This window comes from Mesoplodon densirostris, chromosome 1 (genome assembly GCF_025265405.1).
Source record: "Mesoplodon densirostris isolate mMesDen1 chromosome 1, mMesDen1 primary haplotype, whole genome shotgun sequence".
Lineage (NCBI taxonomy): Eukaryota > Metazoa > Chordata > Mammalia > Artiodactyla > Ziphiidae > Mesoplodon > Mesoplodon densirostris.
Genome location: NC_082661.1, coordinates 28,209,318 through 28,235,901, shown reverse-complemented (window position 1 = coordinate 28,235,901; position 26,584 = coordinate 28,209,318). Strand labels below are relative to the sequence as shown.

The 26,584-nt window shown below is 45.2% G+C and overlaps 1 protein-coding gene across 2 annotated transcripts in view; it reads right to left on the bottom strand.

Moving 5' to 3' along the window:
• The window catches only part of FBXW4 (F-box and WD repeat domain containing 4), an 85,269-nt gene that overhangs the window by 43,080 nt on the left and 15,605 nt on the right, over positions 1-26,584 (bottom strand). The window contains exons 2-5 of one of the 2 annotated variants that reach the window (XM_060107057.1): positions 25,203-25,298; positions 21,751-21,936; positions 21,182-21,314; positions 14,696-14,790 (exon numbers count right to left, since the gene is read on the bottom strand). In XM_060107057.1, coding sequence (XP_059963040.1) covers positions 14,696-14,790; positions 21,182-21,314; positions 21,751-21,936; positions 25,203-25,298 — 510 coding nt within the window. The remainder of the gene's footprint in view (positions 1-14,695; positions 14,791-21,181; positions 21,315-21,750; positions 21,937-25,202; positions 25,299-26,584) is intronic. The other variant, XM_060107134.1, reaches the window with a different exon arrangement.

The following is a 26,584-nucleotide window of genomic DNA, read 5'->3' as shown; positions in this document are numbered from 1 at the left end:
CTAGCAATTTGGGGGTGGGGGAAAGAAAGCCTGGTCCCGATGTGAAATCATACAGAGGTCAGGGCTGGGTCTCCCACCCTTGTGAGAAAGTGGTGAATCGAAGACGGTTTATCAAACGATCATTTTTTCTTTTGAAACTGGGAGGCAGCAGCTTGGACAATTCTGCAGATGTGCTCGATGAATTAGGGACAAAAATGGCCCTTCTCTGCCCCCCTCCTCCCCTCCTTCTGTAAGGGCTCCCATCGGGGGTTGCTTCTCCCTCCACTGCCTCCCGGGCCCTCCCCTCCCTTCTTCAGTGGTCAGCTGAGACCCCACCCACTGCTTGCTTTTGTACTCTTGGCCTTTGGACATACTGACAAGGGCCTTTATGAGACCCCAATCAAGACCCCCATGTCACAGGTACCTAGTAGAGACACCAGACCTTTTCAAACAAGGGACAACAAGGAGAATCGGCGGGCCCATTGTCTCTCCTCTGTGCTAAGTGAGATGAAAGGGGCCCGCAGCCCCCTCCCCACCGCCCGCCTGCCAATCACCTCTAGTTATTAAGGTCACAATGTGTAAATTCTTTTGACCTGCACCTAATCAAAGATTCACCGGCCCTTTCAAACCCGAATGGGGAGGAGGGGAGAGATTCCCTCCCATAAACCCAGCAAATTCTCCCTCAATAAAATTTCTCTCTCTGATTCCTTCTCTGCTTCCCATCTCCACCCCTTCGCTTCTCTTCACTCCGCCCTCTTCACCACTAGCTTCAAACACAACTGACAAGCCCCATGGAATTACTACCCTCAAAAACCCAAGGAGGATTTGAAAGTTTCTATTTAATTCTCTTTAAATAAAACGTTTTTGGACAGGCATAGTTGCCCAAGGAAGCCCAGAACCTGGGCAGTCCCTGGGCTCTGATGCCAAATCTCTCCAAATGGCAAAGTGGTCGACTGGCTTTTTTCTCTCTCCTAAATCAGCCTCTCTTGCTTTGCCCAGGATACCATCATACATGGAGAAAAAAACTGGGATGAATGCTACTCCCTCACATTGTCACTTAGCATCTCTAGCTCAGTTGCTGACCCTCCAAAACCCAGCTTACACTGAGTGGTTTTGTGAACTGACGTGAAAAAAATTACCAAGCCCAAAGTAGGCAATCCTCAAAAAAAGAAAGAAAATAACCATAAGGTAGAACAACAGAGAACAGAATAGGAGCCAGAGGAAAGAACTTGAGAGAAAGCAAAACTTAGGATTTTTTGTGGTTTGAAAACTACAAAATGCTTAAATCAAGCAAGGAGAATAAAATGCTTGCCAATCTCCATCAATCAATATCAAGCTACGTGTTTTTCTCTTACCTATCTTATCTGTCACTTAGAATAGGGAGAAGGCATAACAAGCAAGGTAGCGATACTTTATGTAAGTTGCCCCCAAATCCTCATTTGTCTACTGTCTGCTCTTGGGGATGCCTCGCTCTCCCTTTGCCTGTCTCTCTCCTTCTTTCTCTCTCTCTCCTTCTCTCTCTGCTCCTACTTTTCCTCCTGCCTCTGTGATGGTACCTTTTGCTTCTCGGTTTCTCCCTGCCCAGCTGTCTTTACTTCTCTCTGAGCTTCCTTTTGGTGCTAATCCCTCATGTTATTTCAACTGTCATCTCCATGCCAAAGCCCTCCACATCTCAGCCCTGTGTCTGAGCTCCAGGCCACCACTCCTGGCTGTCTCTGGCCATGGCGACCTCACTGTCCCTTCACTGCCTCAAACAGAACTCAGTCTTCTCAAAGCTAGGGCCGCCTTCTGCCATCAAGCCCAGAGAGGAACTCAGGCAGGTCTCTCCCCTCTCTCCCCCACAAGCAGTCATGACCACCTACAGACTTTTTCCTGTTTCTCCTGCTGTCCTCAGGAATCCAGTCCGTTACTGCTAACAAAGTGTACTCCGGAAAAGCATCCAAACAGCCGCAGTCTCCCCCGCTCCAAAGTATCCTACACACTGTGCCACCACATTAATCATTTAAGTGCTTCAATCTGGCCAAAAATCTTCCATCGTTCCCTATTATTCTCAGATTAAAGTCAAACTATGCTCTTCAAAGCCCTCCAAAACCAGGCCCCAAAGCTCCCCTCCAGCCACATTGCCCACTACTCCTTTACACAAACTTGTCTGCTCTGAACTCCCAAACTTACCTGCTCTGAACTTCCAAACTTACATTGAGCTTCCCTATCCCTTAGTATGTCTTTGCTCATACCACTCACCTGGCCTCAAGTTCCTGTCTGCAATTTAAATAGAACCATCTTTTAAGTCCCACTTCAAATTCCATGTCATCCAGGAAGCTCTCCTTATTTAACAAAAAGACTACTGCTTTCCTCTGATTTCCTATCCATAACCTTGACAGTTGATGGCACTCACACTGCATATATACGGTGTTGTCTGAGTACATGCATTATTTTCCCAACTGGAATATAAGCCCCTGGATGGTAAAAACTGTCTCTTGTGCTTCATATTCCCCATGCATCCTTGCACACAGCAGTATTCTTTTTTTTTTTTGTGGTATGCGGGCCTCTCACTGTTGTGGCCTCTCCCGTTGCAGAGCACAGGCTCCAGACACGCAGGCTCAACGGCCATGGCTCACGGGCCCAGCCGCTCCGTGGCATGTGGGATCTTCCTGGACCAGGGCACGAACCCATGTCCCCTGCATCGGCAGGTGGACTCTCAACCACTGCGCCACCAGGTAAGCCCACAGCAGTATTCTTGATACATCTATAAGGCTGGCACTCAGAGATATGCATTACATAGAAAAATAGTTCTGAGTTTGCCTTGCCTTTTTAAAAAAATTTCAGTATTAACTTTTTTCCCACAAAAGGTCCCAAGTATGAAACCATGATTAATGCTGCAAAAGCAAATGTAAGGAAGGACCTTTTCAGGGTGATGGAAATATTCTAAACTGAATCATGGTGATGGTTGCACAACACTGTAAATTTGCTAAAAGTCATGGAATTGTACACTTAAAGTGGGTGAACTTTATAGTATGTAAATTATACTTCAATGAAACTGTTTAAAATAATAAATAAAATAATAAATAAATGTAGGTCTATGTATCCTTAATTTAAATAACTGTAAGGGAAAACGGAAGGGTTCTCTCTACAGTTACCTGGTATTGAAATAGACATTTAAATGTAATTTATATTTTTTCTATTAATAAAAATAGTCTCATTATAAAAAAAACTTAAATACAAAAAAGGAAAAAGAAAGTAAATGTCAGCAGAAATCTACCACGTAAGAAATAATTGAAAAGACAGTCAAATAACTATCATACTGCTTTGTGACCTTTTATTTTTTATTTTTTATTTTTTTTGCGGTACACGGGCCTCTCCCTGTTGTGGCCTCTCCCGCTGCAGAGCACAGGCTCCGGATGTGCAGGCTCAGCGGCCATGGCTCATGGGCCCAACCACTCCGCAGCATGTGGGATCTTCCCGGACCGGGGCACGAACCCGTGTCCCCTGCATCGGCAGGCGGACTCTCAACCACTGCGCCACCAGGAAAGCCCTGTGACCTTTTTTCATTCAACACTATGTTATGACATTTTTGGGGGTCAATAAGTATGTACATCTATATCATCCTTTTAATGGCTATATAGTATTCTATTGGGTGAATGTAAAATATTTAACTAGACTCCTACTAATGGATATTTATGTGTTCTTAATATAAGTCTTTATGTATACATCTTGCATACTTGTCTGATTATTGCCTTAGGATAAATTTCTAGAAGAGGAATTTATGTGTCAAAAGGTTTTTACATTTTTATTTTGATACTCACTGCCAAACTAATGTAATTTTAAAACTAACTTTTCCTCTCTTTATTCTTAGACTTACCATTACCAGCCTGCAAAGATGGATTTTCCTGGCCACAAACCTCTAACAAGTGAAGAATCCTTTGAATAATCTTTATTTATTTATTTATTTTTTGCGTTACGCGGGCCTCTCACTGTTGTGGCCTCTCCCACTGTGGAGCACAGGCTCCGGACGCGCAGGCTCGGCGGCCATGGCTCACGGGCCCAGCCGCTCCGCGGCATGTGGGATCTTCCCGGACCGGGGCACGAACCCGTGTCTCCCGCACTGGCAGGCGGACTCTCAACCACTGCGCCACCAGGGAAGCCCTGAATAATCTTTATTTTTTGTGTTAACTTTTTGTCTTTATTCTCAACCACAGCTTACTGTGGATGCTAGTGAGACTCAAATTGGCCAGGAAAGTAGAGTGCTTCAAACACATTAACCCGTGTGTCCCTCTCTCTCTGCCAGATGTTACGAACCTCACCTTCATGCCCAGCTGACCCTTCTCTTGGGTCACTTACCATAGGACCCACTCCAATCACTCACTTGGTCTTTTCTCATTCAGGCCCAGGAAGAAAGAGGCCCAGCCTTGGCCGGGACAACTAATGCTACCACTGCAACAAAGCAGAAAATAACAGGAGAAAAAGAAGCATTCTGCAAGAGTAGAGCCCTCAGGAGAAAGAGACAGTGGGTCACATGCTCTGAGCTAGGCCCTCTCTGTAGCCCCTGAAGGCCGCGGTGCAGTGAGTTCTGGGTGAGAAGCATGTGCTAAGTGACGGTTGAGTGAATCTGGACAGCGTCCTATATGGAAACTGTGCTCCTGAGACTCCACAGAGTTTTGATCAGGCAGCACAGGACTGATCCAGGGCAAGACTCAAGCTAATCTCTCTCAAAATCCCCCAGTCAACAAAGAAAGGAGGAACGGACACTTATGGTGGCCTCAAGCAGAAAGGGGTCCATTTCACTTTACCTTGCACATCTCAGCTTTCCTTCCCTCTCTGTCCAGCCAGCACATGTCACATGTGCAACAAGCCACACACAAAGGAGGAGAAGTAACCCCCACCGTTGCACGGTGGCCTCTACGACTGGCGAATATTTATACTTGGAAAGCTCATCCTCCACACTGCCTTCTGGCCTCTCTTTGTGTCCTCCTGTCTAGCTCAGCTCCCAGAAAGAAGCCAGTATGAAGCTTCACACCTGACCACTTGCTATGCCAGCATAATGAAAGTGATGCCCATCCCCTGCCTATCCTCATCTCCACCACCACCGAAGCTTCCAGAAGCAACATAGACATAGTGTCTCCAGCCTGAAGCCAAAAGCCACACCTCTCTAGGTGGGGCAGACAAAGGCCGGAAAATCAAGAACAAGGCCTGGTGACCCCACATTCTGCTTCACCAAGACTGCCTATGGTATTAAGAGGATCAGAGAAAGCAGAAAACAAAGGGCCTTGGCCTTAATGCCTTCTCAAAGCAGGCAAGCTCCTGCCTTCGGGAGGTATGCTCTTTAGCCCCCAGGACCGGTGTACACATTGTCTAAAGTGCACCAGCTTTAGACAGGGCTGCTGTTTCCAGCCTGCTGCGAAAACCAAAGTACTACACCATGACCACCATGGCCACTGTTCGAGAAGCTGGATTATGGCTTTGCTGTAGGAAGGTGCAGAGGAGGAGAGAGCAGTGCACGCTGAGCAGGGCTGGAGACCAGTGTGAACACAAGAGCATAGAAAAGGTGTGTGTGGTGGAGGAGGGAATCGCAACAAAATATGAGTTACAGGTTTTTGTTGTTGTTGTTGTTGTTGTTGTTTTGCGGTATGTGGGCCTCTCACTGTTGTGGCCTCTCCCGTTGCGGAGCACAGGCTCCGGACGCGCAGGCTCAGTGGCCATGGCTCACGGGCCCAGCTGCTCCGCGGCATGTGGGATCTTCCAGGACCGGGGCTCGAACCTGTGTCCCCTGCATTGGCAAGCGGACTCTCAACCACTATGCCACCAGGGAAGCCCAAGTATAGTTATTTTAATCTCCTAAAAGTTTCTCTCTCAATACTTGAAATCCTCTTTTGCAAATTAAGGCCCTGCTGAAGATTCTGGATGTTATCACATACCAACTGGCACCCCACCTGCCCCTCCTATACTTTTCTGTGCCCCATTCATGTTTTAAATTTGCATTGCAAACTATGAAAAAGTAAAGCTTCCGCAGAAAGCAATTTCCTGGGCCAGCAGCTCTTGGACTAATACTCCCTTTGCAGTTACCGGGGATTCTGCATGCACGTACTCCCTTCCCTCCTCCCGCCAGCCCTCCCCCTCCCCCCACTCCTCCCTCCCTTGCCAGCACCTGCCTGAGCCAAGCCTATCTGACAGGGCACTACAGACAGTGTCACAAACTACCCCCTATGAAAAGGCCCTGGACAGAAAAAGGAGCAAGAACCAGCTGGGAAAGAGGGGAAGGATTTGGGGTAGTCAGCTTAACAGAGCACCCCAGAGGCACAGCGGTTTGTCTGTAGTACAAGGCTCATAACTTATACAAAACAGGAAATAAAACCCCTGCCCCCAAAAGTTCACAATCTGAAACTTCAAAAACATTTCGCCACCAGGGAAGTCTCTCATAGAATCTTTACAGGCAGTTTTCCATACCAATGGTGTCAACATCTGTCACCGCTAGTGGTATACAGGGATGTCTACTGTCTTCCCTGATGGTGTGAGGAAAATGTTCCAGTTCTTGGATCCCAGGCTGCTAACCCCCCCAAAAGAAACTACTACAATAATGAAACTCACGACACTCATGGATGCAGGGTAACTGTCATGGACAGGAGAATTCCTGTTCTTGGGTCTTAAGGCCATGACCAAGCTGAGCCACATGTGACTGTCCTGAACTCAGAGAGGGGAAGAAATACAGCTGACTCTGTGGACTGCCACCTGGAGGCCCCTGGGACCAGGACTCTGGTAGATGGAAAGGTGGTGGGGAGGAGAAGACACCATTTCAAAAGATTTCATTTGAAATGAAAACAAGGAACTTAAGTCTTGACTCCAAACTGATGTACTGAAATCTGCCCCAAATGGCCTGAGAGCCACCTAATGACAGGAGGATGGGGTGATCCTTCCACCTCTGACATGACCCCCCAGTATACAAAAAACACATTATGCTACTAATCCAGCCACACATTGCCTTTTTCACTCGGGCCCAGTACAAAGCCCTCTCCACTCCCCCACCCACCCCGTCTACTTACAAGAGTGAGCTCCATTGGCTCAAAAACCTAAAAGCACAGATATTTCATGAAGATCCCTCTTTTGACTGATCTGAGTGCTGCAGCTAACAGGTGGGGAAATCTTAAACATACAAGTGTTATCATGACAAGACCACTGGAACGGATCGGTGCCATAAGTCAGACAGGGCTAGAAGTTTCCGCCCCACCATCAGGTTCCTCTTTAGCCTTGACAGATCAAACTCAAGCCGAAGCAGGCTACAGAGATCAGTTCAGTCTCCGAGCCAAAGGTCTTCACAGTGAGGGACCAAAGCTGCCCGGGCTGGGCCTCTGCCGGCCCGTGTCCCAGATTAATCACCACCAGGAGGGGCTTGGACACCAGGCTGCAATCTGAGCCCAGCAGCACCTGCACAGGGGTCACCCCGGCACCTCCCTCACTCCCTCAGGCAAGACTCCAGGGCATGAGGGTGTCCACCTGTTGACTACGCTACTTGGAACAGGCAGGCCAGACGCTTAGCCATCTTCAATCCTGCAGATAAGTCACAGGTGGTTTGAGTTAGTGCAGAAGGTGTAAAGGTATGGTGACTCAAGGAGTGAAGCCAGGGCTCCATGAGAAGGAAAATTCTCAGCCTCTGAACAGAAAGAAAGAGAGAAAGGCCTCAATGCCCCTCTCACCACTGTCTAGAGAGAAAATCTAGCTCAAGACCAGCAGTGAGTGAACTAAGCCCTCAGAGGTTATGAACTAATGAGATTCTCCCTCAGTGTCTGGGACACATTCTCGTCAGCTGCAGATCCACTGGATGCTGACAGGAAGGAGGGAGACCAGAGCAGGGATTTCTTTTCAAAACACCCCCAAATGCTGCCAATACACCTGTGTGAAGGAAACTTAGACATAAATTCACTCTGTGAGGGTGCAGGAGAGCTTCCTCTGAATGCCAAGACCTTGGAGAACAGTTTCCTCAAATGATCTACATCAGTAAGCTATTTCGAACACCTGTACACATAGAGCTAGTGACTATGTATGGTGCATGTACACGTCTGTCCATGCTAGAATGCACTCTTTAGGACCAATGGACCCTATTATAAATTCTTCTCAGATGGCAATTTCTTTTATATTGTTGCTTCTCTAAGTCTACTAGAGTAGGAGAAAGTATTCTTGAGACAAAAAAACAAAAACAAAAGGAGGAAGATATGCATGAAGATCTGTATCTTCGAACTGCTCTGTCCCAAGCACTAACTTGTGATATAAGGAGAAACCACTCGGATGGATGCACCCTTTTCCACCTGCCTCATGCCCCAGGGAAGGAAGGGTGGGAGGGGTCCGAGTCAGATTGAAGTGTGTGTCCCTTGAAAGAGCAGAGAAAAGCACAGGTCAGGTAAGGGGAGAAAGAGCTCCTACACAGCGCCTTCATTTGAGGAGGAACACCCACATCCTGACTGTTACACCTTGTACCTCCAGAGCTCCATCTCCAGGAATTCCCTTTGAACTCCCGGCTGCAACCCAGAGTTAGGATAGAGCAGTGGCTACAATTACACACTTGCTTGTAGGGGGGTGGGGGGATGCTGTATGTGACAGGCCATGAAAGGTCCCTGCCTATAAAACAGACTGGAAAACAAACCCTTAATTTAAATGTTAATGAAAGTGCTGTGGAGACATCAGAGGCTTCCCGGCTGCTCAGAGAACAGCTACACCAGCCACAGAATTTATGGCTCCCCTTCACCCTCCTGCCTCCCTCTCTGCCTCATCACCCACTGAAGTTTAAAGAGTGTAAAAAAAAAAAAAAAAAAAAAACAACTAATTTTAACATTAACTCCATGCTTCCACCTTGGGATGTGATTGCTAAATTATCTGTTGGCAGAACACTGATCAAAGGTGGAAAAACACAGGCACATTGCACACACAACACAGAAAAGTCAGCTGCAGCTAAGGCAGGAAAATTACCTTCTCTCTTCCTAATGTGGGAAGGGTAGAAGAAATAGCGGTGCAGGTAGGGCCTGGAGCTGGGAGGTGCGGGCAGCAGGAAGAGGAGGAAGACCCTGATCTCCCATGTGTCGGCTCCCCATCTGAGAACTTAGCATACCATATTTGCTAAGTTTGGTCTGTCTCTCCATCAGACTATGCTGTCTAGTTCACTGTTGTTTCCCCAAGGTCTAGCACACTGTAATGCTTAAGAAGTATCTGGAGAGAGAAAGAGAGATAGGGATGGGAGGAGAGATACAGAAACAGAGACAGAGTGGAGAAAGAAAGAATTTAAACAGAGACTGAGGGATGGAAATGTATCCCTGGAGCAAGGGCACGGTCTTGAGGCACGGACTCTATATCCACAGCATCCCGCCTTCCGCAGCAGCACTCTCTGCTTCTAGTTGTAGTGCTTTATTTCAGTTCTTCCCAACTAGCCAACCTTCCTGGCCAGGGAAGGAGTCGCTCCCACAGATGGGGTCTGGGCCAGCCAGAGCTGGTTGGGTTGCAGGTCTCAGGCCAGCAGCCCAGTACGTGAGCTTCCCCGTGCCCAACATGCCCTGGGTCGTGGCAGAAATCCAGGGTCTTGAGGAGGTGAAACCCACCCCTGTGGCATTTCGTCCTTGCTACTGATGGATATGTCGGCCGGAGAGGCTTGGCTTAGCACCAGCAATGAACTCTAGGGTGGCGGGCGCTGCCCTGAGATTCAGCAGAACCAGACTCGGATTCAGTTGTATCTCTACACTGATCTCTTTCCAATCTTAGGTCATTTTAGGCTGGACCAGTGGGCCCACCTAGCATCATACAGAGCTTCCTTCTTTCTCCAGGCATCATGCAGCCCCTTCCAGCCATGCCAGCCTCTGGTCCTTCCATGCTGTCTTTGTGCCTCAGACTCTCTCATCTAGGGCCACCACATGCAGGAGACTCCCTCTAGTGTGGTCTTCAGCCTGGCAACAGGGGACACTGAGCCACTCCTTGCCTAGAGAAGGTTTCCTTTCCCTAGACAAGCCCCTGACCCTGGGAAGGGAGAAGAGACAGATCTTGATAGCTGTGGGCCAAACCATCAGGATGAGCAGCTACAATGTGAAGCACGACAAAGTCATCCATCAGAGTCTTTCTTCAGGTTATCAAGGTTAGGGATCCCCTTCAGGAACCAGCTCTTTATCACCAACTAGAAAAAGCAAAACTCAGAGGCACAACATTTACTTTTGATTTGTCTTCCCCTAAAAGCACTGAGTGAGTTAGGAAGCCCAGGGCCAAAGAGTTGCTGAACCACTGGGAAGCAAAAGAATCTAAACTAAAAGTTGGCTGCCTCCTTTTTCCCAATCTTTCAAACCTCTCTGTCAGAGAAAACTCCAGATGCAATTACCTTTCACTAAAGAAGGGCGTATTTCAAAAGGCTGGTCAATGTGTCTGCCACACACACAACACACAGTAAACCCTGTAGCCACTGGGAACAAACACCCACTCTCCCCAGAAATCCACCCCCTTACCAAACAGTACACAGTGATGGCCTTCCTTCCAGACTCTCCCTCACCTCTGGGAGAAATGAAGCAAGAAGGGGCAGCTCCTCCATCAAAACCCCCAGAGGCCACAGCTCACTTTACAAATACGAATCGGTACATTTCAGGCAGACTTGGACTAATCCCCCCCAAAACAAACAGGCCATCACAGTGAGCAAAATTACACTAAATTATATTGTATATTTAATAACACAGTTAAGTCAAGTTTCTACACCTATACCACTCATATGTTTCCCTAATGACAGAGAGAAGGGATTAAAACCCAAGGGTCCTGGGAAGCCTTCCTGACCACACTCACTCACATGATAGCAAGTGATGCTCGGAGATGGGGAAAGGATTCTTCTGAGCACCTCCTTTTTCTTGGAGGGCAATAAATATCGTTTCTGCAGAGGAAGGAGGCGCTGTGGGCTCCTCTCTCTTCCTCTCCAAGGAAAACAGGGCTCCAGACTCATTTCACCATCAAGGCACCCCCCAGCCAGCTTGGAAGGGCCCTGCAAACCAAAGATCTATGTGCACTGGCACTCCTGGGATGGTGTAAGCATTCACAGCTACACGACATAGCCCAGGCCTTGATTACATACTGCCTTCCTCCACTCCCCGTCGCTACCTCAACTCTGGCCTCCAGAAAGAGAACGTTCCCAGATCCCCACAGAGGCTTTCAAGGGCCACAGCTACTGTCCAAGATTCTGGTGGATGAAGGCATTGCAGTGACGTAAAGGCCTGCCTCGTGGGCCTCCCTCAGCACCACAGCATGTGGCAATAAGCTGGAGACCTGAGCCTCTTCTGCCCCATCCCACATGTGCCCTTCTCTGAGCCTCAATTTCTCCATATGCCAGGAGGGGAATGACCCTCTCCCTTCCTCAACCAGAGACAGACTAGTTTCAGGCACTTAGTATCATCTGGCAACCACTACAGTTGTGCCCCCATCTTTCCCCCACCACTGAATAAGATCCTCAGGAGAGCTACCCCACAGCAAGTGTTCAGTCAATACACAGGGAGCACAGAGGAAAGGGAGTGAGAAAAAAAGAGATGGAAAATAGAAGGGATGAAATCAAGTCTTTAACAGTTCTTTATTTCCTTACTCTGAGTATTTACTAACTTTATTCAGCTAGAAATAATCTTTTAATGGCAATACAATGTACTGCATGTTTTAAAAATTCTGCTTTTCTGTGATACTTATGGAAAAGTGCTCAGAACTCTATGTGACCTCAGGAGATCATATCCTGAGACCAGTTAGGACCCACAATTACACCCAGACGTGTGCCCTTCCACCTCCAGCATCTCAATTCAGTTCCATCTCAACCAGTCCTTTCACTCATCCAACAGCTCCCAGTTGGGCCTCCTCTACAGGAGGAAGGCTGCATCTATAAGTCATAAATCCTAAAAGCAGAGTTATTAGTGTTGGGGCAAGAAGATGGGTTGGAGGGCACATAGGAGGTAGAGGGAAAGGTCCTTGCCTGCCACCTTCCCATGAAGCCTACTGGTTTTCCTTCCGTTTTTTGAGTACCTAAACATGCCTCTAAGCACATGACTGGTATTAAATATTATCCTCCAAGAGTGTTTACAAACCAAGAACTCAAGGTCAAGAAAGGAAGAAGAGGTGACATTTGGACACAGGACAGAATACCTGCTTTCTCCCAGTCATGAACACCTCAAGTTAAGCCTAGGGCTTGAGGTTTCATGTTTCATACTACAAGTTTCTAAGTACACACATATGAAAAGAAGGCAGATAAGTCCCAGCATCAAAGATAAATATGATGAATAGCTCTGACAAATTATTTTAAATAGAAGAAAGAGACTGAGATGTGCCAGGTCTCCCAACTGTCCAGGTTCCTTGGAGGACAGCTGCTGCCCACCCATTCTTGTGTTTTTCACAAGGGGTTCACGGCCACGTCACATTAGCGACACTGACGACCACACTCAACAAGAAAGGTGGCAGGGAAGGGAACAGAGGCAGCCATGGAGGGCAGGAAAACCCCAGGGGAAAAGGAGAGGAAAGAGATTCCTGCTGAGTCCCCACCTCAAGAAGACTGAAAAAGAGCAGTGTAACTCCATGAGGGACAGGAGAAGCCCCAGGGAAGGGTGGAGATGTGAGAGCAGCTAAAGCAGATAAACAAATGCTTTACCAGCTGGGAGAGATTCTGGCTGACACAAGATTCTAGCCCTTTTAGCTTTGTAGAGTATTTTCATATTCATTATTTCAGATCATCTTCACAATAACCTAGTAAGGACTATGAAAGAAATAGTATTCATATTTGACAGATGAGGAAACCATGGCTCCGAGGACTTACCCGAGGCCACCCTGCTGGTTGGTGGCAAAGCAGAACTCTAGTTTCCCAGAACAGACCCTACAGGTAGGAGGCAGTGTCTTCCAAGATTGGGAAAATGGTTCAGTTTACTGAAAGGTCCAAATTCATTGACACAGTGAGAAGAAATGGATCTAATGATAAGATGAAAAGTTTCCTATCCCAATATATTTTTGGGGTAAGAGAAAAAGAAGCAGAGAGAACACCAACATATACTCTGGTCATTTAGTGTAATGACAGAATCCCAAATACAAACTACTTTTTTAAAACAGTCCAAGACACCATTCGTGGACTTGGGGAAAAGGTCATCTCAAATAACTGTGGGTCATGGAGCTAAACAGCCAGCCAACAGTGAGTGAAAGAATCAGCCCAGGGACAAGAAAGTACACCAAGAAGACATTTAAGGAGAATGTTAAGAAAACATGAGACCTAGGTTTTCACCAAAGATGGGGCATATCAAGGACTTAGCAGAGGGTCTGGCATAGAACATATGACTAATAAATGTTAGCTGCTGGTAACAGTAGTAGTTATAGAGCAGTGCTAGTAATATTAGGAAGCTAGGTCCTTCCTCAAAGCCAGCTTCCAAGTTGTGGCCAAAAAAGCCCCAGAGTCAGTTTATTGTGATCTAAACTGCTTCTCAGTGATGAAGGCAGACACTGTCCTCAACCTTTTATTGACATCATCTTCAACAGCTGCCACGCTCTATTCTGTTAACAGGTAGCCTAACGCATTCCAGAGGAGGTGGCTGGAGTAAAGGAATATGAAGATGGGGATGCTGGTAGAGCCTGTATGTGTCTTTAGCCTAATTCCATGTGCAGGAAGCACATGGACCGTCTCCAGCCTTAAGAGCATCCCTCCACCACCGACCTCACCCCAGGCCACCCCAGTCTCCTGAAGCCAGTGGGAGTCCTCAGGTAACCACCAAGATGAAGTCACCAGCCTACCTGTCACCTCCCACCCTTACACATATCCAGCACACAGACACCCAAGCTTGGCTAACTGGCTTTAAAGGGGGCAGCATTAGGAAGAAACTGAGGAGGGGCCAGAGCTCAATGGCTCCATTTTCCACCCTCTGCTCCCACACACTTAGGCCTCTCTACTCCCTGCTGGTCTTTCCTTCCCTTTTTCCTAGGATTGCTAGAATGATTTGTTCTGAACAGCGACAGGTTTATAGGTTAGCCGACACCTCCGCTCTGTGGAATTTTAATTAACTTCTCCCATCGTCAATATGCTAAGGAACGGGGTCTCCATTCTCTGAGGTCAGCAATGTGTTTCAGGTCCTGCTATATCAGCCGTCAAATTGAAGAATTAATGACGTGGCTAATCGGCTCTAATTCTTTAGGAAGAAAAAAATTTGAAAGAGAGTTGTGGAAGGGGCAGGAGGAGGGGTGCAGGCTCCTTGGGGTGAGAAGAAAAAGGCTGAAGGGGGCTGAGCCAAGAGGGGGGATCAACTCTCTCATAAAACAAGTGACTGACTTAAACCCGATGTTGGAGGGTAGCAGCCCTACAGCTTTCCCATTGATCATTTGGTGGGGAGTGAGGGGTGAAGGAAGTGGGAGAAGACACTAAACACTCTGACAGAGCAGGTGCAGAAAGGGTGTCTATGTACTCTGCTGGTGGGGAGAGAGGCCCTGCCTCGGTTCAAGAGAGCCTAGAAAGCAGAATTCAGGATGCAAAGCTCATTCAGTCACAGGCAAAACTAGAGAAACACCAGTCAGACCAAAGGGTAGGGTAAAGCCATCATCAAAATTGGCACTTCTGCTATAATTGTCAACGAACCTACTCCACATACAAGACTTTGCACGAGGGCCCAACTGGACATGGGCCCCAAGCCTCTCCCGATGACGCCCACCTGACCTCATAAAATAAAAGCATTATTACATGGGATAAAACCATACACCAAAACATCTCCCTTACCTGTGCAATGGGCTGATAGCAATGGACCAGACTCGGTCTTCAGTCTGGATGGTGTGTAAGCACTGCCCCAGCCGGCCTGAGGCCAAAGGCCATACCTGGAAACAGGAGAGGAGATGCTCTCGTTGGCGTTGCCTGGGATCGGGATGAGGGTTGGAAAATGCACCAGGTGGAGTCACTGTTCGTAGGGTGGGTGGCGAAATGGAGAATCCTTTCTATCCTGTACACACAGAGCTCTGGGTAGCAGCAGAGGGACCTCTCCAGCTTCTGCCTTGCCTACTGCCCAAACAGACGCTGGCTCCCAGTCCTAACCACCCTTTCACATCCACCTGAGAGCCCTTACACAGCAGCCAATTGTATACCAGTGAATCAGAAGTTCCACGTTCCTCAGCTGAGACCTGACTGAGAAGCGTGAGCAGGTGAGGCTTGCCTCTCTCAGTAACCTCCCCGTGTTTGTGGATTTTCCTTTTCCTATCTCTCACCAAGATTTTACTTTGGGGAGGTAGGGAGAGGGAGGAAGATCAAGGCCCAGTATGAGAGGACAGAGATAGAATTAGATTAGAATTAGAGAGAGAGGAGTAAAAAGAAAGATCCAAGGGAAGGAAAAATGGAAGAAGAGGACTTCAAAGTGGGAAGGTGGTGTGTTGTTGTTTGTTTGTTGATAATGCCCAGAATCCAGTGCTATTCATGTCAGCAGGGAATTTAGCACCTAGTGTCACCAAAAGTAGCAGAAAAGCTTAACTCTTTTAAGCTTCCATATCTCCTACTGGTTAAAAATATTGCTTGGAGCACATTATCTGGTCCCTATCAGTCAGGAATGTACATTAGCAGCCACTCTGGGCTTAACTCTAATCAACACTCACAGAGCCCTCTCAGCGGTCAGTGCATTTAGAAATCTCCCATTAAGCACAAGGCCCCCTCACCTCACCCTACCCCAGATGACACACACAGGGGACTAAGCCTCTAACCAAACAGAGAGGAAACCTCAAATGTACAGGGCTGTCCCCAGACAGCAGCCAAGGAGGGATCCTGAGGAGGCCAGATGGATCAGTGACCTCTCAAGGTCCCTGCAGTGCTATAAGGGGAACACAAAAATGTCAGGCAGGACCTTAGATGGAAGAACTTTCAGGAAACATTCCTTGAGTTTAAGGGGTAGGTGATGGAGTGGGGGTGGTCCTGACTTCTTAGGATCACATGATATCTCTTCTCTATAAAAGGAGAAAGTGTTTCTTAGATTTTGTGTGTCTATGATAGGGGGAGAAGGGTGTGAGTTACTTTTCCCAACACTGGGAAAAGAAAATAAATTTAACAAGAAGATCCCAAATAAGGAAGGGCAGAAAACAAAGGTAAACACCACAACTTTCCTGGAATGCCAGGATTCTGGCTCATTCTTCTGGATTAGGTCACTTTGGTAGTAACTAGATGCATCTAATGTCCTCTTTCAGACAGCCTTGGCTTGGAAGAGAAGTTTGTCTTTTCCCTGATGCAAACTACCTAGGAGGCAGGTTCTTGTTTGGTGTGGGTGACTAGAGACTCCGATTACAAAATCTCTGGGGGCAGCCCTAGGCCTGAATTCACTAGTGTCCTCCATTGAACGGGCTGGTGGATCCCTAGACTGTGAAAACCACAGAACAAGGTTCCTGGTCTCCGGGGGTGGCTCTGGAAGCATGCTGCCAATTTCCCAAGCACGATCTGGGGAAAGTGGTCCTCTTGACCTGCACCAGTAGCACACCATCCGCCAAAACATGAGTATGCTGATCACATCTTAACCTTCAGTGATCAAATTCAAAACAGACCCAACCCTGGAGAAGATATAACTCAGGGGAGTGGGCATTTATACAGTCCTTTTAAAAAGCAGTTGGCAGGCTTCCCTGGTGGCACAGTGGTTGAGAGTCTGCCTGCCGGTGCAGTGGTTGAGAGTCTCCCTGCCGTTGCAGGGGACACGGGTTTGTGCCCCGGTCCGGGAGGATCCCACATGCCGCAGAGCGGCTGGGCCCGTGAGCCATGGCAGCTGGGCCCGAGCATCCAGAGCCTGTGCTCCGCAACGGGAGAGGCCACAGCAGTGAGAGGTCTGCATACCACAAAAAAAAAAAAAAAAAAAAGAAGAAGTTGGCAATATGTATCAAGATCCTTAAAATAACCAAAGCCTTCGACTCAGTAATTCTATTGCTGAGACTCTATCCTAAGAAAATAATCCTAAAACGAAGAAAAACCTAAATGATAAAAATATTCCCTGCAGCCTTCAATAGCAGAAAAAGCATACATGGGCTTTAGAATTAGACAAATCTGGGTTTGAACCCTAGTTGCTACTTATTCATCTCTGATGTTAGGGATATTTTATAACTTGTTAGCCTCAGTTTCCTCATGTATAAAATGGGAAATAATGCCTATCTTTTAGGGTTGCAGTGTGGAAAAATGAAGATAAGTGTAAAGCACCCGGCATAGAAGCACAGTATTTGGCAGACATTAGGCATCAATAATGGTGGTCCTTATTACTATAGGAAAAAAATAGATACAAACATCCACCAATAGGAAAAATAGTAACTAAATTATGGTAAGTCCATTGTGAAGCCATTAAAGATGACACAAGTAATTTGCAATAATGGAAAACCTTATAAAATAAAGTAAACACAGCAGGGTATATTGGGTATATAAGATATATTATGAATGCAAATCAAAACTACAATGAGATATCACCTCACACAGGTCAGAATGACCATCATCAAAAAAAATCTACAAACAATAAATGCTGGAAAGGGTGTGGAGAAAAGGGAACCCTCTTACACTGTTGGTGGGAACGTAAATTGGTACAGCCACTATGCAGAACAGTATGGAGGTTCCTTAGAAAACTAAAAATGGAACTACCATATTATCCAGCAATCCCACTCCTGGGGCATATATCCAGAGAAAACCATAATTCTAAAAGATACATGTACCCCAATGTTCATTGTAGCACTATTTACAATAGCCAGGATATGGAAGCAACCTAAATATCCATTCACGGAGGAATTGATAAAGATGTGGTATATATATAAATGGAATACTCAGCCATAAAAAAGAACAAAATAATGCCATTTGCAGCAACATGGATGGGCCTAGAGATTGTCATACTGAGTGAAGTAAGTCAGACAGAGAAAGACAAATATCATATGATATTTCTTGTATGTGGAATCTAAAAAAATGGTACAAATGAACCTCTTTACAGAACAGAAATAGAGTCACAGATATAGAAAACAAACTTATGGTTACCAAGGGGGAAGGCGGGAGAGGGATAAATTAAGAGATTAAGATTGACATATACACACTACTATATATAAAATAAATAACTAATAAGAACCTACTGTAGAGCACAGGGAACTCTACTCAATACTCTGTAATGACCTGTATGGGAATAGAATCTAAGAGTGGATATATGTATATGTATAATTGGTTCACTTTGCTGTACAGCAGGAACTAACACAATATTGTAAATCAACTATATTCCAATAAAAATTCATTTAAAAAATAGATATACTATGACCATAATTATGTGGGGAAAAATTACCCTAAAGGATAAAATGAGGAAATGAATAAATGTAAAGTGCTTATTAGCACAGTGCCTGGTTACATTCTATGTTATTATAAAACAAAAAAAGCAAACCTATGCACTGAAAAACACCTAAAAGAAAAAAAAAAAGTTCAAATGTTCCCTCCTTCATAAAATCTCCCCTTCCAAGTCAAATGTGATCTCTCCACCCTCCAAACTTTCTGACCCTTTCCCTAGAGCCTTACAACTTCATAGTCTTGGCCACTTCCAACCAGCTTCATAGCTTCATAGCTAGTGCATGCAGTCTCAACTCCCCTTAAGGAAAGGCTGTATCTTCTTCCCCTTTGAAGTCTCGCATACAGTAAGCACTTATCAGAATGAAAGAAAGAATAAAGAAAACGGAAAAAAATGAAGGAATGATCAGACCTGGCCCTGGCCCAGCAAGAATGTAAGCTACCATCCTATCACATCTCAGGATGGGGCCAGCCTCACCAAAGCCCAGAGGGGCAATCCAAGCTAAGTCACAGTAAATCTGAAACTAGGATTGGGGGCAGGGGAAGGAAGCTCTCTGGGCAGTCCCTAGCTCAGAAGTTTTGCAAAGAAAATGTTTTGTTTCCCTTCACCCCAATAAATCTCTTTCCTAAAACATAGTCCATTTTGGGGAACTCCCAAAAAACAGGCTATAGATGTTTACAGACAAACATGACTAAGTTCTTATGTAGGTTCAGGTATTAGAAACCTGTACAAGCAGCTGGAGAATTACAGATGCCACCAAAAAGAAATGGAAAGTCAGTTATAAAAGACTAAATGTGGGTAATGTGAAAATAGTCCAGGAAGATGAAGACAGCTAAATGCAAAGACAACAATAGAAGAAGGGAACAGAAGCAGCATCCAGAAAGCCAGAAAAGATGAACTGGCCTGGAGGTCACTGGGAAACCACAGAACAGCTGACTAGCTTCCTGGAGTTGAAGAACCAGCGGGGAGAATTCTGTCACTGACTAAAAAGAAATCCTCAAAAGGAATAGGATCTACTGCAGTGACAATTCTAGAATTAGAAAGTACCGATTTTAATGCTTAAAAACTCTAAACCAGTAAATAATTGTACTTAAAACATGAAACTAACCCAATATCCTAAATAAAATTGCTGTCAATCTTCAACGGTAAGCAGTCTATAGCCCTGAATTGCTACCTGTGGTCATAAAGCTTAGCTGTACACTGATCTGGGTGTCAGACCACAGAGATATGGATAAAAGAGATGTCACTGAAGGCTTCACGGGGAAGCTTGAAGCCGTGACAAGAAAATGCTAGAATGAGATGAGAATATCTAGGTCCCACATGCACAAAAGGTTTCTGTGCAAATTGACTTCTGAGCAGTGTAGCAAGTTAAGGTTGGTCTCTTTACAAGGAATGGTACAAAGACAGTGACCAATCAGAAACCTGAAGTAAGTATGGGGTGGGGGATTCGGAAGCAAGAGATAGGAAATTCAGTTTCCATGTTGGTTCAAAAGATTTTCTGGGGTGAGATGAATTGGGAGATTGGGATTGACATATATACACTACTATGTATAAAATAGGTAACTAATGAGAACCTACTGTACAGCACAGGGAACTCTACTCAATGCTCTGTGGTGACCTAAATGGGTAGGAAATCTAAAAAAGAGGGGATATGTGTATACGTATAGCTGATTCACTTTGCTGTACAGCAGAAACTTAATGCAATATTGTAAAGCAACTATTCTCCAATAAAAATTAATTAAAAAGAAGAAACCTTGATTTTAGACTTCTGGCCTCCAGAACTGGGAGGTAATAAATTTCTGTTGTTTTAAATTAAAAAAAAAAAAAAGAAGAAGGCTTTCTGAATTTTTCTCAGGCTCCCTGTGCTGATGCACACATCTCTCTGACAAAATACAAAGTGTAAGGAAAAAATTAGCAAAGGGAGGAGAAACTTCCATAAATAAAAAGGAACATATTTAGTCCTTCTTTTTACATAAATTAGCAACATTTTCACATGAAGATGTAATCACTAGAGGGAACATGGAGCCAGAAAAGTTAGTAAAGATTGCAACTTCTCTCTCCTGAGTCCCCTCCCTATGTGTCCTAGAGTCCCATTTGCTGACATGGTCAAGCATTTTGCTCCTATTAGCACTGTGGAGTCTCCAGATGCTGGGAAACACACAAGCAAGAACCCATCGAGCTTCCTGCACCATCAACTGAATTATCAGCAAAGTTCCCACAGCAGTCTCAAAGGATCAGGCATGTGTGGGCCCTGGCAAGGGCTACTGGACACAGGGATGGAGAAAGTTCTTCTCTGCCTCATGGATGAAAGCCTATTTGACCCAGACGTGGCGGAGTTGAGTCCATAAAGCAGGGGTTACACTACTTTATCAGTCTCATTCTGTTGGGCCTTGGCAGATGTCTGACTTTAGACCAGGCAACTTGGCAATGACACAACGAACAATGCCCTCCTCTAGTCGTCTTTCCACTGCTTACTGACCACATCACTCTCCAGAGAAGCAGTAAAAACACATTTTAATTATCAGCCCGATTGCTTATAAACAAGGTGGTAAAAAATTAACCTTCTCAAACAGAGAGTGAGCAAAAGGAGGGAGATTTTAAAATAAAATATTGGGGTTAGAACTCAACCCACAAACTTGAGGAAACTCAGCTCAGGGAGGAAAACCTGGCCAGGCCCTCTGTTTTTGAGTTCACGCCACATTTCAAGTGAGTGGCAAGCTTCCCAGCCACTGTCCACTCCTTTCCCAGGCCAGCTGGCAGCGACATAGCCTGGCATGGCAAGCTGCATGCCAGAGGCACATAAGTGAGTTCTTTATTGTGTCGTTTCCCCCCCGCCCCAACTCAGTGCCCTCAGCCAATCCTGAGACTCAAGGTCCTATCCACCCTCTCCCACCCCACTCCCTACAGACAGTAGGAAATAACAGTATGTAAGGGGGAGACGACCTCACCTTGGCCGTCCTGTCTCTGGAGCCACTCACAATGATGCCCCCTTTGCAATCCACACAGTTCACCTCCTGTTCATGGGCTGAGTACTTGACAGTGAAGGTGCTATGAATCTTATGAACGCCAATCTTCCCATCTCTACAAGAGAAATAAGAAGCCAACCCCTGAGAGCCAGTTATTCTCTCTGTAGGAAAAGAACAAGTCTACAGAAACAGCCGGAGTCTCCAACGACTTCCAAATTTGCTAAGCTTTAGACAATTCAGCCCAATAAGGTGCTGAGTTTCTAGATACCTTTACTTCTTCAGTATACTTGGGGCTGAACAGAGCTGAGAGACAAAACAAATTTCCCACTTGAGAGTATCAAAACTAGTTTCACTTTTCATTAAAGGCTCTTCCTGTTTTCCTTCTCCAGCGAACCCTATGAAGTACCTGCTTTAAATGGAAAAAAACACTACCCCTTCTTCTAGTCTCCCTACTCATCCCTTTGGAGTTGAGACAGAAAAGTCAGAGGCAGGCAGAAGGTCTCTGAAGAATACTGAGGAGGAGGAAGGAAGGAGAAGCCTGCAGCACTTACCCTCCTGCACTGATAATATGCGAGTTGGCCAGCACGAAGTGGCAAACGTCCTCATCATGCCCAGCAAAGACTCCCAGGGGCCTCCGGTTCAAGCTGGCACCATCTGGGCGGAACTGATAGGCCAGGATGAAATTAGCCTGGGATATGTACAGAGAATCACCCTCTAGCTGCATCCAGGGCATCTGACTGCAGAGATGGAAAACAAAATTTAAGGATCATCAAGATATAGCATGAAGGGACTTCCCTGGTGGCGCAGTGGTTAAGAATCCGCCTGCCAATGCAGGGGACACGGGTTCGAGCCCTGGTCTGGGAAGATCCCACGTGCTGAGGAGCCGCTAAGCCTGTGCGCCACAACTACTAAGCCTGCACTCTAGAGCCCACAAGCCACAACTACTGAGCCCACGTGCCACTACTACTGAAGCCCACGCACCTAGAGCCCGTGCTCTGCAACACGAGAAGCCACTGCAATGAGAAGCCCACGCACCACAATGAAGAGTAGCCCCCGCTCACCGCAACTAGAGAAAGCCCGTGCACAGCAAAGAAGCCAAAAATTAATTAATTAATTAATTAATTTAAAAAAAAGAAGAAACCTCTTCAAAAAAACAAAAAGATATAGCATGAAAATTCAACTTCAATCTTTGGAGAGGCTGACTAATCCCCAACTTAGCAATAACCTGCAAGGTTAAGTCTATACCTCACTCCCCTCCTTCAAAACTACCTACCCTTAGGCTACCTTTAGAAAACTAGAGTGATTGAGCTTTGTGGTGACCTAATCTTCTTTGGATTTTCTAAAAGAAAGTCAGAATAAAAGACCAATTAAATATCACTTTTAAATGGAGAATGCTTGGGAGTTCCCTGGTGGTCCAGTGGTTAGGACTCAGCGTTTTCACTGCCATGGCCCTGGGTTCAATCCCTGGTCAGGGAACTATCCTGCAAGTTGCCCATGGTGGGGCTTAAATAAATAAACAAATAAATAAATAGAGAATGCTTAAGACTTGAATTACTGGCTACCTATACTTCTTGTGGGTAGGCAGAGCAACGAAAATGCAATGATTGAGGGGTGGGGAAGGGCAAAAAGAAACCTTCCACCCAGATGAAGTAACTTTTTCATTCTGTGTCCTCACTGATCTGAAGTTTAAGTGATAAGTTTCAAGGTTCCAGGACCTCCGCACACACTTCTTTCCCAATAGATCAGTTAGGGTGTGATAGAGAAAGGAAAAGAGTGAGCCCAGGGAAGCCCCATTCCCTTGTCCTATTAGAGCAAAAGGGCCTTTTTTTTTTTTTTGGCTGTGTTGGGTCTTTGTTGCTGTGCACAGGCTTTCTCCAGTTGCGGTGAGCAGGGGCTACTCCTCATTGCAGTGCACGGGCTTCTCATTGCCGTGGCTTCTCTTGTTGCAGAGCACGGGCTCTAGGCACGCAGGCTTCAGTAGTTGTGGCACATGGGCTCAGTAGCTGTGGCTTGCGGGCTCTAGAGCTCAGGCTCAGTAGTTGTGGCGCAGCATGTGGGATCTTCCTGGGTCAGGGCTCAAACCCGTGTCCCCTGAATTGGCAGGCAGATTCTTAACCACTGCACCACCAGCAAAGCCCAAAAGGGCCATTTTTAAGTGAAAGGAATAAAGCCATTTAGGAAAGGATGCTAAGGTACTGATTAGATTCCTAGATCCTCACAGAGGATACCTACATTTCTGTATTAGAGGGTAAGTGTGGCAATGGAAAAACATAGCTCCAGAGCAGTCTACTACAGTTCAGAGACTACAGAGAAATAGTTGGCTCTCACAGGCAGCTGATAAAAGAAATATACAAATAGTTAAAGATTCCCTCTACAAACTGGCAGGAGGAAGAAAGGTTAGAAACCATAGGCCAGTCCCATGGCACAGAGTGAGCCTTAAGAAGAAAGAAGACTCTGCCAGACACCATGCTCTCTGGTAGGGACTAAGCCCCTTGCACAAGGTACATCCCAGCAGCCTGTCCTACACCACATAGGGGTCCTAGAGCTACCAGGTCGCAAGCAAAGCATAGGGACAGATGATTCATCCCCATTTATAGAGACACCATCTCCCATTGCCAAGCCTGTCTGAGCAAACTGGGCTGTGTTTCTTCCCCAGACTCCTTAATACAAGTGTCATGGGAATGTGGAAAAGTTCTGCAAAGATGGACCATTAAATGCAGCTTGGACTTTGTAGTAACTAGTTTCTACACATGAGGATTTTACAAGTGTGTGCAAATATTATATGGAACATGTGTAGAGTGTGTACAGATGCCTGCACTCTCATTCATTATGCACATTCCTCTTCAACAACCCCTTGCACGAGTTTGTGGCACACTCAAGTGGGCAGCAAACAGAGGGGTTTGGAATTCGTGTGTTTAGAGCCATCTGGTAAACAGCCATTGGCCCAGGACAAGAAACCAGGTTCATGCCAGGTGAACAGTGGAGAATCACGGGGCAGCCTGGTAACCATTTTGTGTATTTATTTACCAAATTGCTTGAAACCAGCCCAAATAGACGTCAGGAAAAAAACCTTGTTAGAGAAATAAATTCTTCTTTCTGGTAATAAAAGGCAAAAGTGAGAAGCAGAGGGTAAAGCCTTTTGTCATACAAATCCATCTTACTACCCTGTAGTTGCTTTACCATCATCACCACCACATAATTTGCAGTAACCCGTGTCAGTGAAAGCAGCAGAAATTGTATACAAGCAAGAGAAAAGGTCATCAGATGAAGAAGCCTGCCTGAACCTATCAGCACAGGTCCAGGTCCGCTGGAATGTGGAATCATGATGTTCCCTATCCATTCCAACCAATCAACAAAGAGCACTTTTTTGGTAGGGCGTCAAATAATAACTATGAAACAATTCAGCATCAATGAAGCATAAAATTTGTGGCATTAGCAGTGCCAAAGCCATTATCTAAATTTCCTGCCATTTTTTTCCAAGCTCTACCTCCTGTAACATACATATCCAAACCTTCAGATCCTATTTTGCTTTTTAATAAAAGTAGGGGAGAGGGCTACAGGAAGCCAAGAGTGAAGGTGTAACTCTCTAGAGTAGAAAATTTTTTTTAAAAAATTGTAAAACAAGATGAGTTGAAATATTGGCTTCATTTATTTCTTTTGATGAGGTGCATTAACAGAGGTTACCTCTGAGTGGTAGGATTATAGGTAAGTTTTATTTTCTTCTTTAAGCTCTCCTATGTTTTCAAATTTCTACAATAAACATTTATTATTTTTATAATCATAAAAATATGGGATCTGTTAAAATAAATTACATTTTTTATAATCTTTTTTTAAATGTGAAAAATAGTTGTCTCTCTGATGCCCCTTTTGTGGTATGTAAAGGATCACCAGTGCCCCATCACCCAAGACAGGCATATTTATACTCCAGCTAGGACTAGATTTTTCATTTCCCAGCATTTTTTAATGTCCCAGGTAGCTTTGAAAGAGTCAAGAGGCTACTTACCTGCATTTCCACTTCAGCAGAATCCCCTCTCGGCAGCGCCCCAACCTCCAGTTCTGAGATATCTTCACCCGTTCCTTCACTGGTACACTGGCCATCCTGTGTCCAGACAGAGCAGATAATCCAATCACTACAACTCATTGCCAACCAGAGAAAATTCCCTGGACTTTTTTACAAGTCAGGACTCAGAACATCCAGAAAATATGTGAATATAAGTGAACGGGTTAGGAGACAAGTAAGAAATAACTCTTCTCCCTCCACACTAGGATAATCAAGAAAGCCAAGGAGAACAGCCTGTCCTTTAGAGTGTCCATAGTGATGCCAAAACTATCTAACAGAGAAGGGATGACAAAGAGTACTGGGACCACTGGTTAACCATGTGGAAAAAAATCCCTACCTCACACCATACAGAAAAACTAATTCAAAATAGATCACAGATTTAAACATAAAATCTAAAACTATAAAGCTGTTAGAAGAAAAAATATTAAAATATCTCCGTGGCTCAGGAAGTAGACAACAGTTTCTTAAGACACAGAAAGCAATAACATAGAAGAAAAATCCAATAAATTCAATTTTATCAAAATTAAAATTTTCTGCTCATCAAAATGAATACACAAGCCCAAAAATATGAAATCCTCCCTGTACATGTGTGTGTGTGTGTGTGTGTGTGTACGTGTGTGTGTGTGTGTGTGTGTGTGTGTGTGTGTGTTTGAATAAGGAACTCTCTTACATTCTTGTGAGAGATGAAAATGGTACAGCCATTTCGGGAAAAGGTCTGGCAGTTTATTATAAATCCAAACATATACCTATTCTATGACCTAGCAATTACCCAAGAGAAATGAAAGCATATGTCCACAAAAGGCTCACTCAAGACTATTCATAGGAACTTTAGTCATAATAGCCAAAAGTTGTAAACAGCCCAGGCATCCATCAAAAAGAGCATGGATAAACACACTTCGGTGCATATTCATACAATGGAATACTACTCATCAATAAAAAGGAAAGAATTATTGATACACACAATGATGTGGGTGAATCTCAGAAACATTCTGAATGAAAGAAACCTTACACAAAACAATTCATATTGTATGATTCCATTTATGTTAAGTTTGATTAGAAGAATAACTAATGAATGGTGAAAAAATCAGAACAGTGTTGACCACCAGGGTGGAGATGGGAATTGACTGGGAAAGAATATGTAGAAGCTTTCTGGGGTAACACTTTATATCTAAATCTTGAAGGAATTTGGGTCATGCAAGTGTGTATGCATTTGTCAGAAACGTATCAAATGATAAACTTAAAATTTGACCATTTCATTGTATATAAATTTTTCTTAAAAAAAAAAGAACCATAAACCAATATACTCTAGTCAATGTTATGCATGC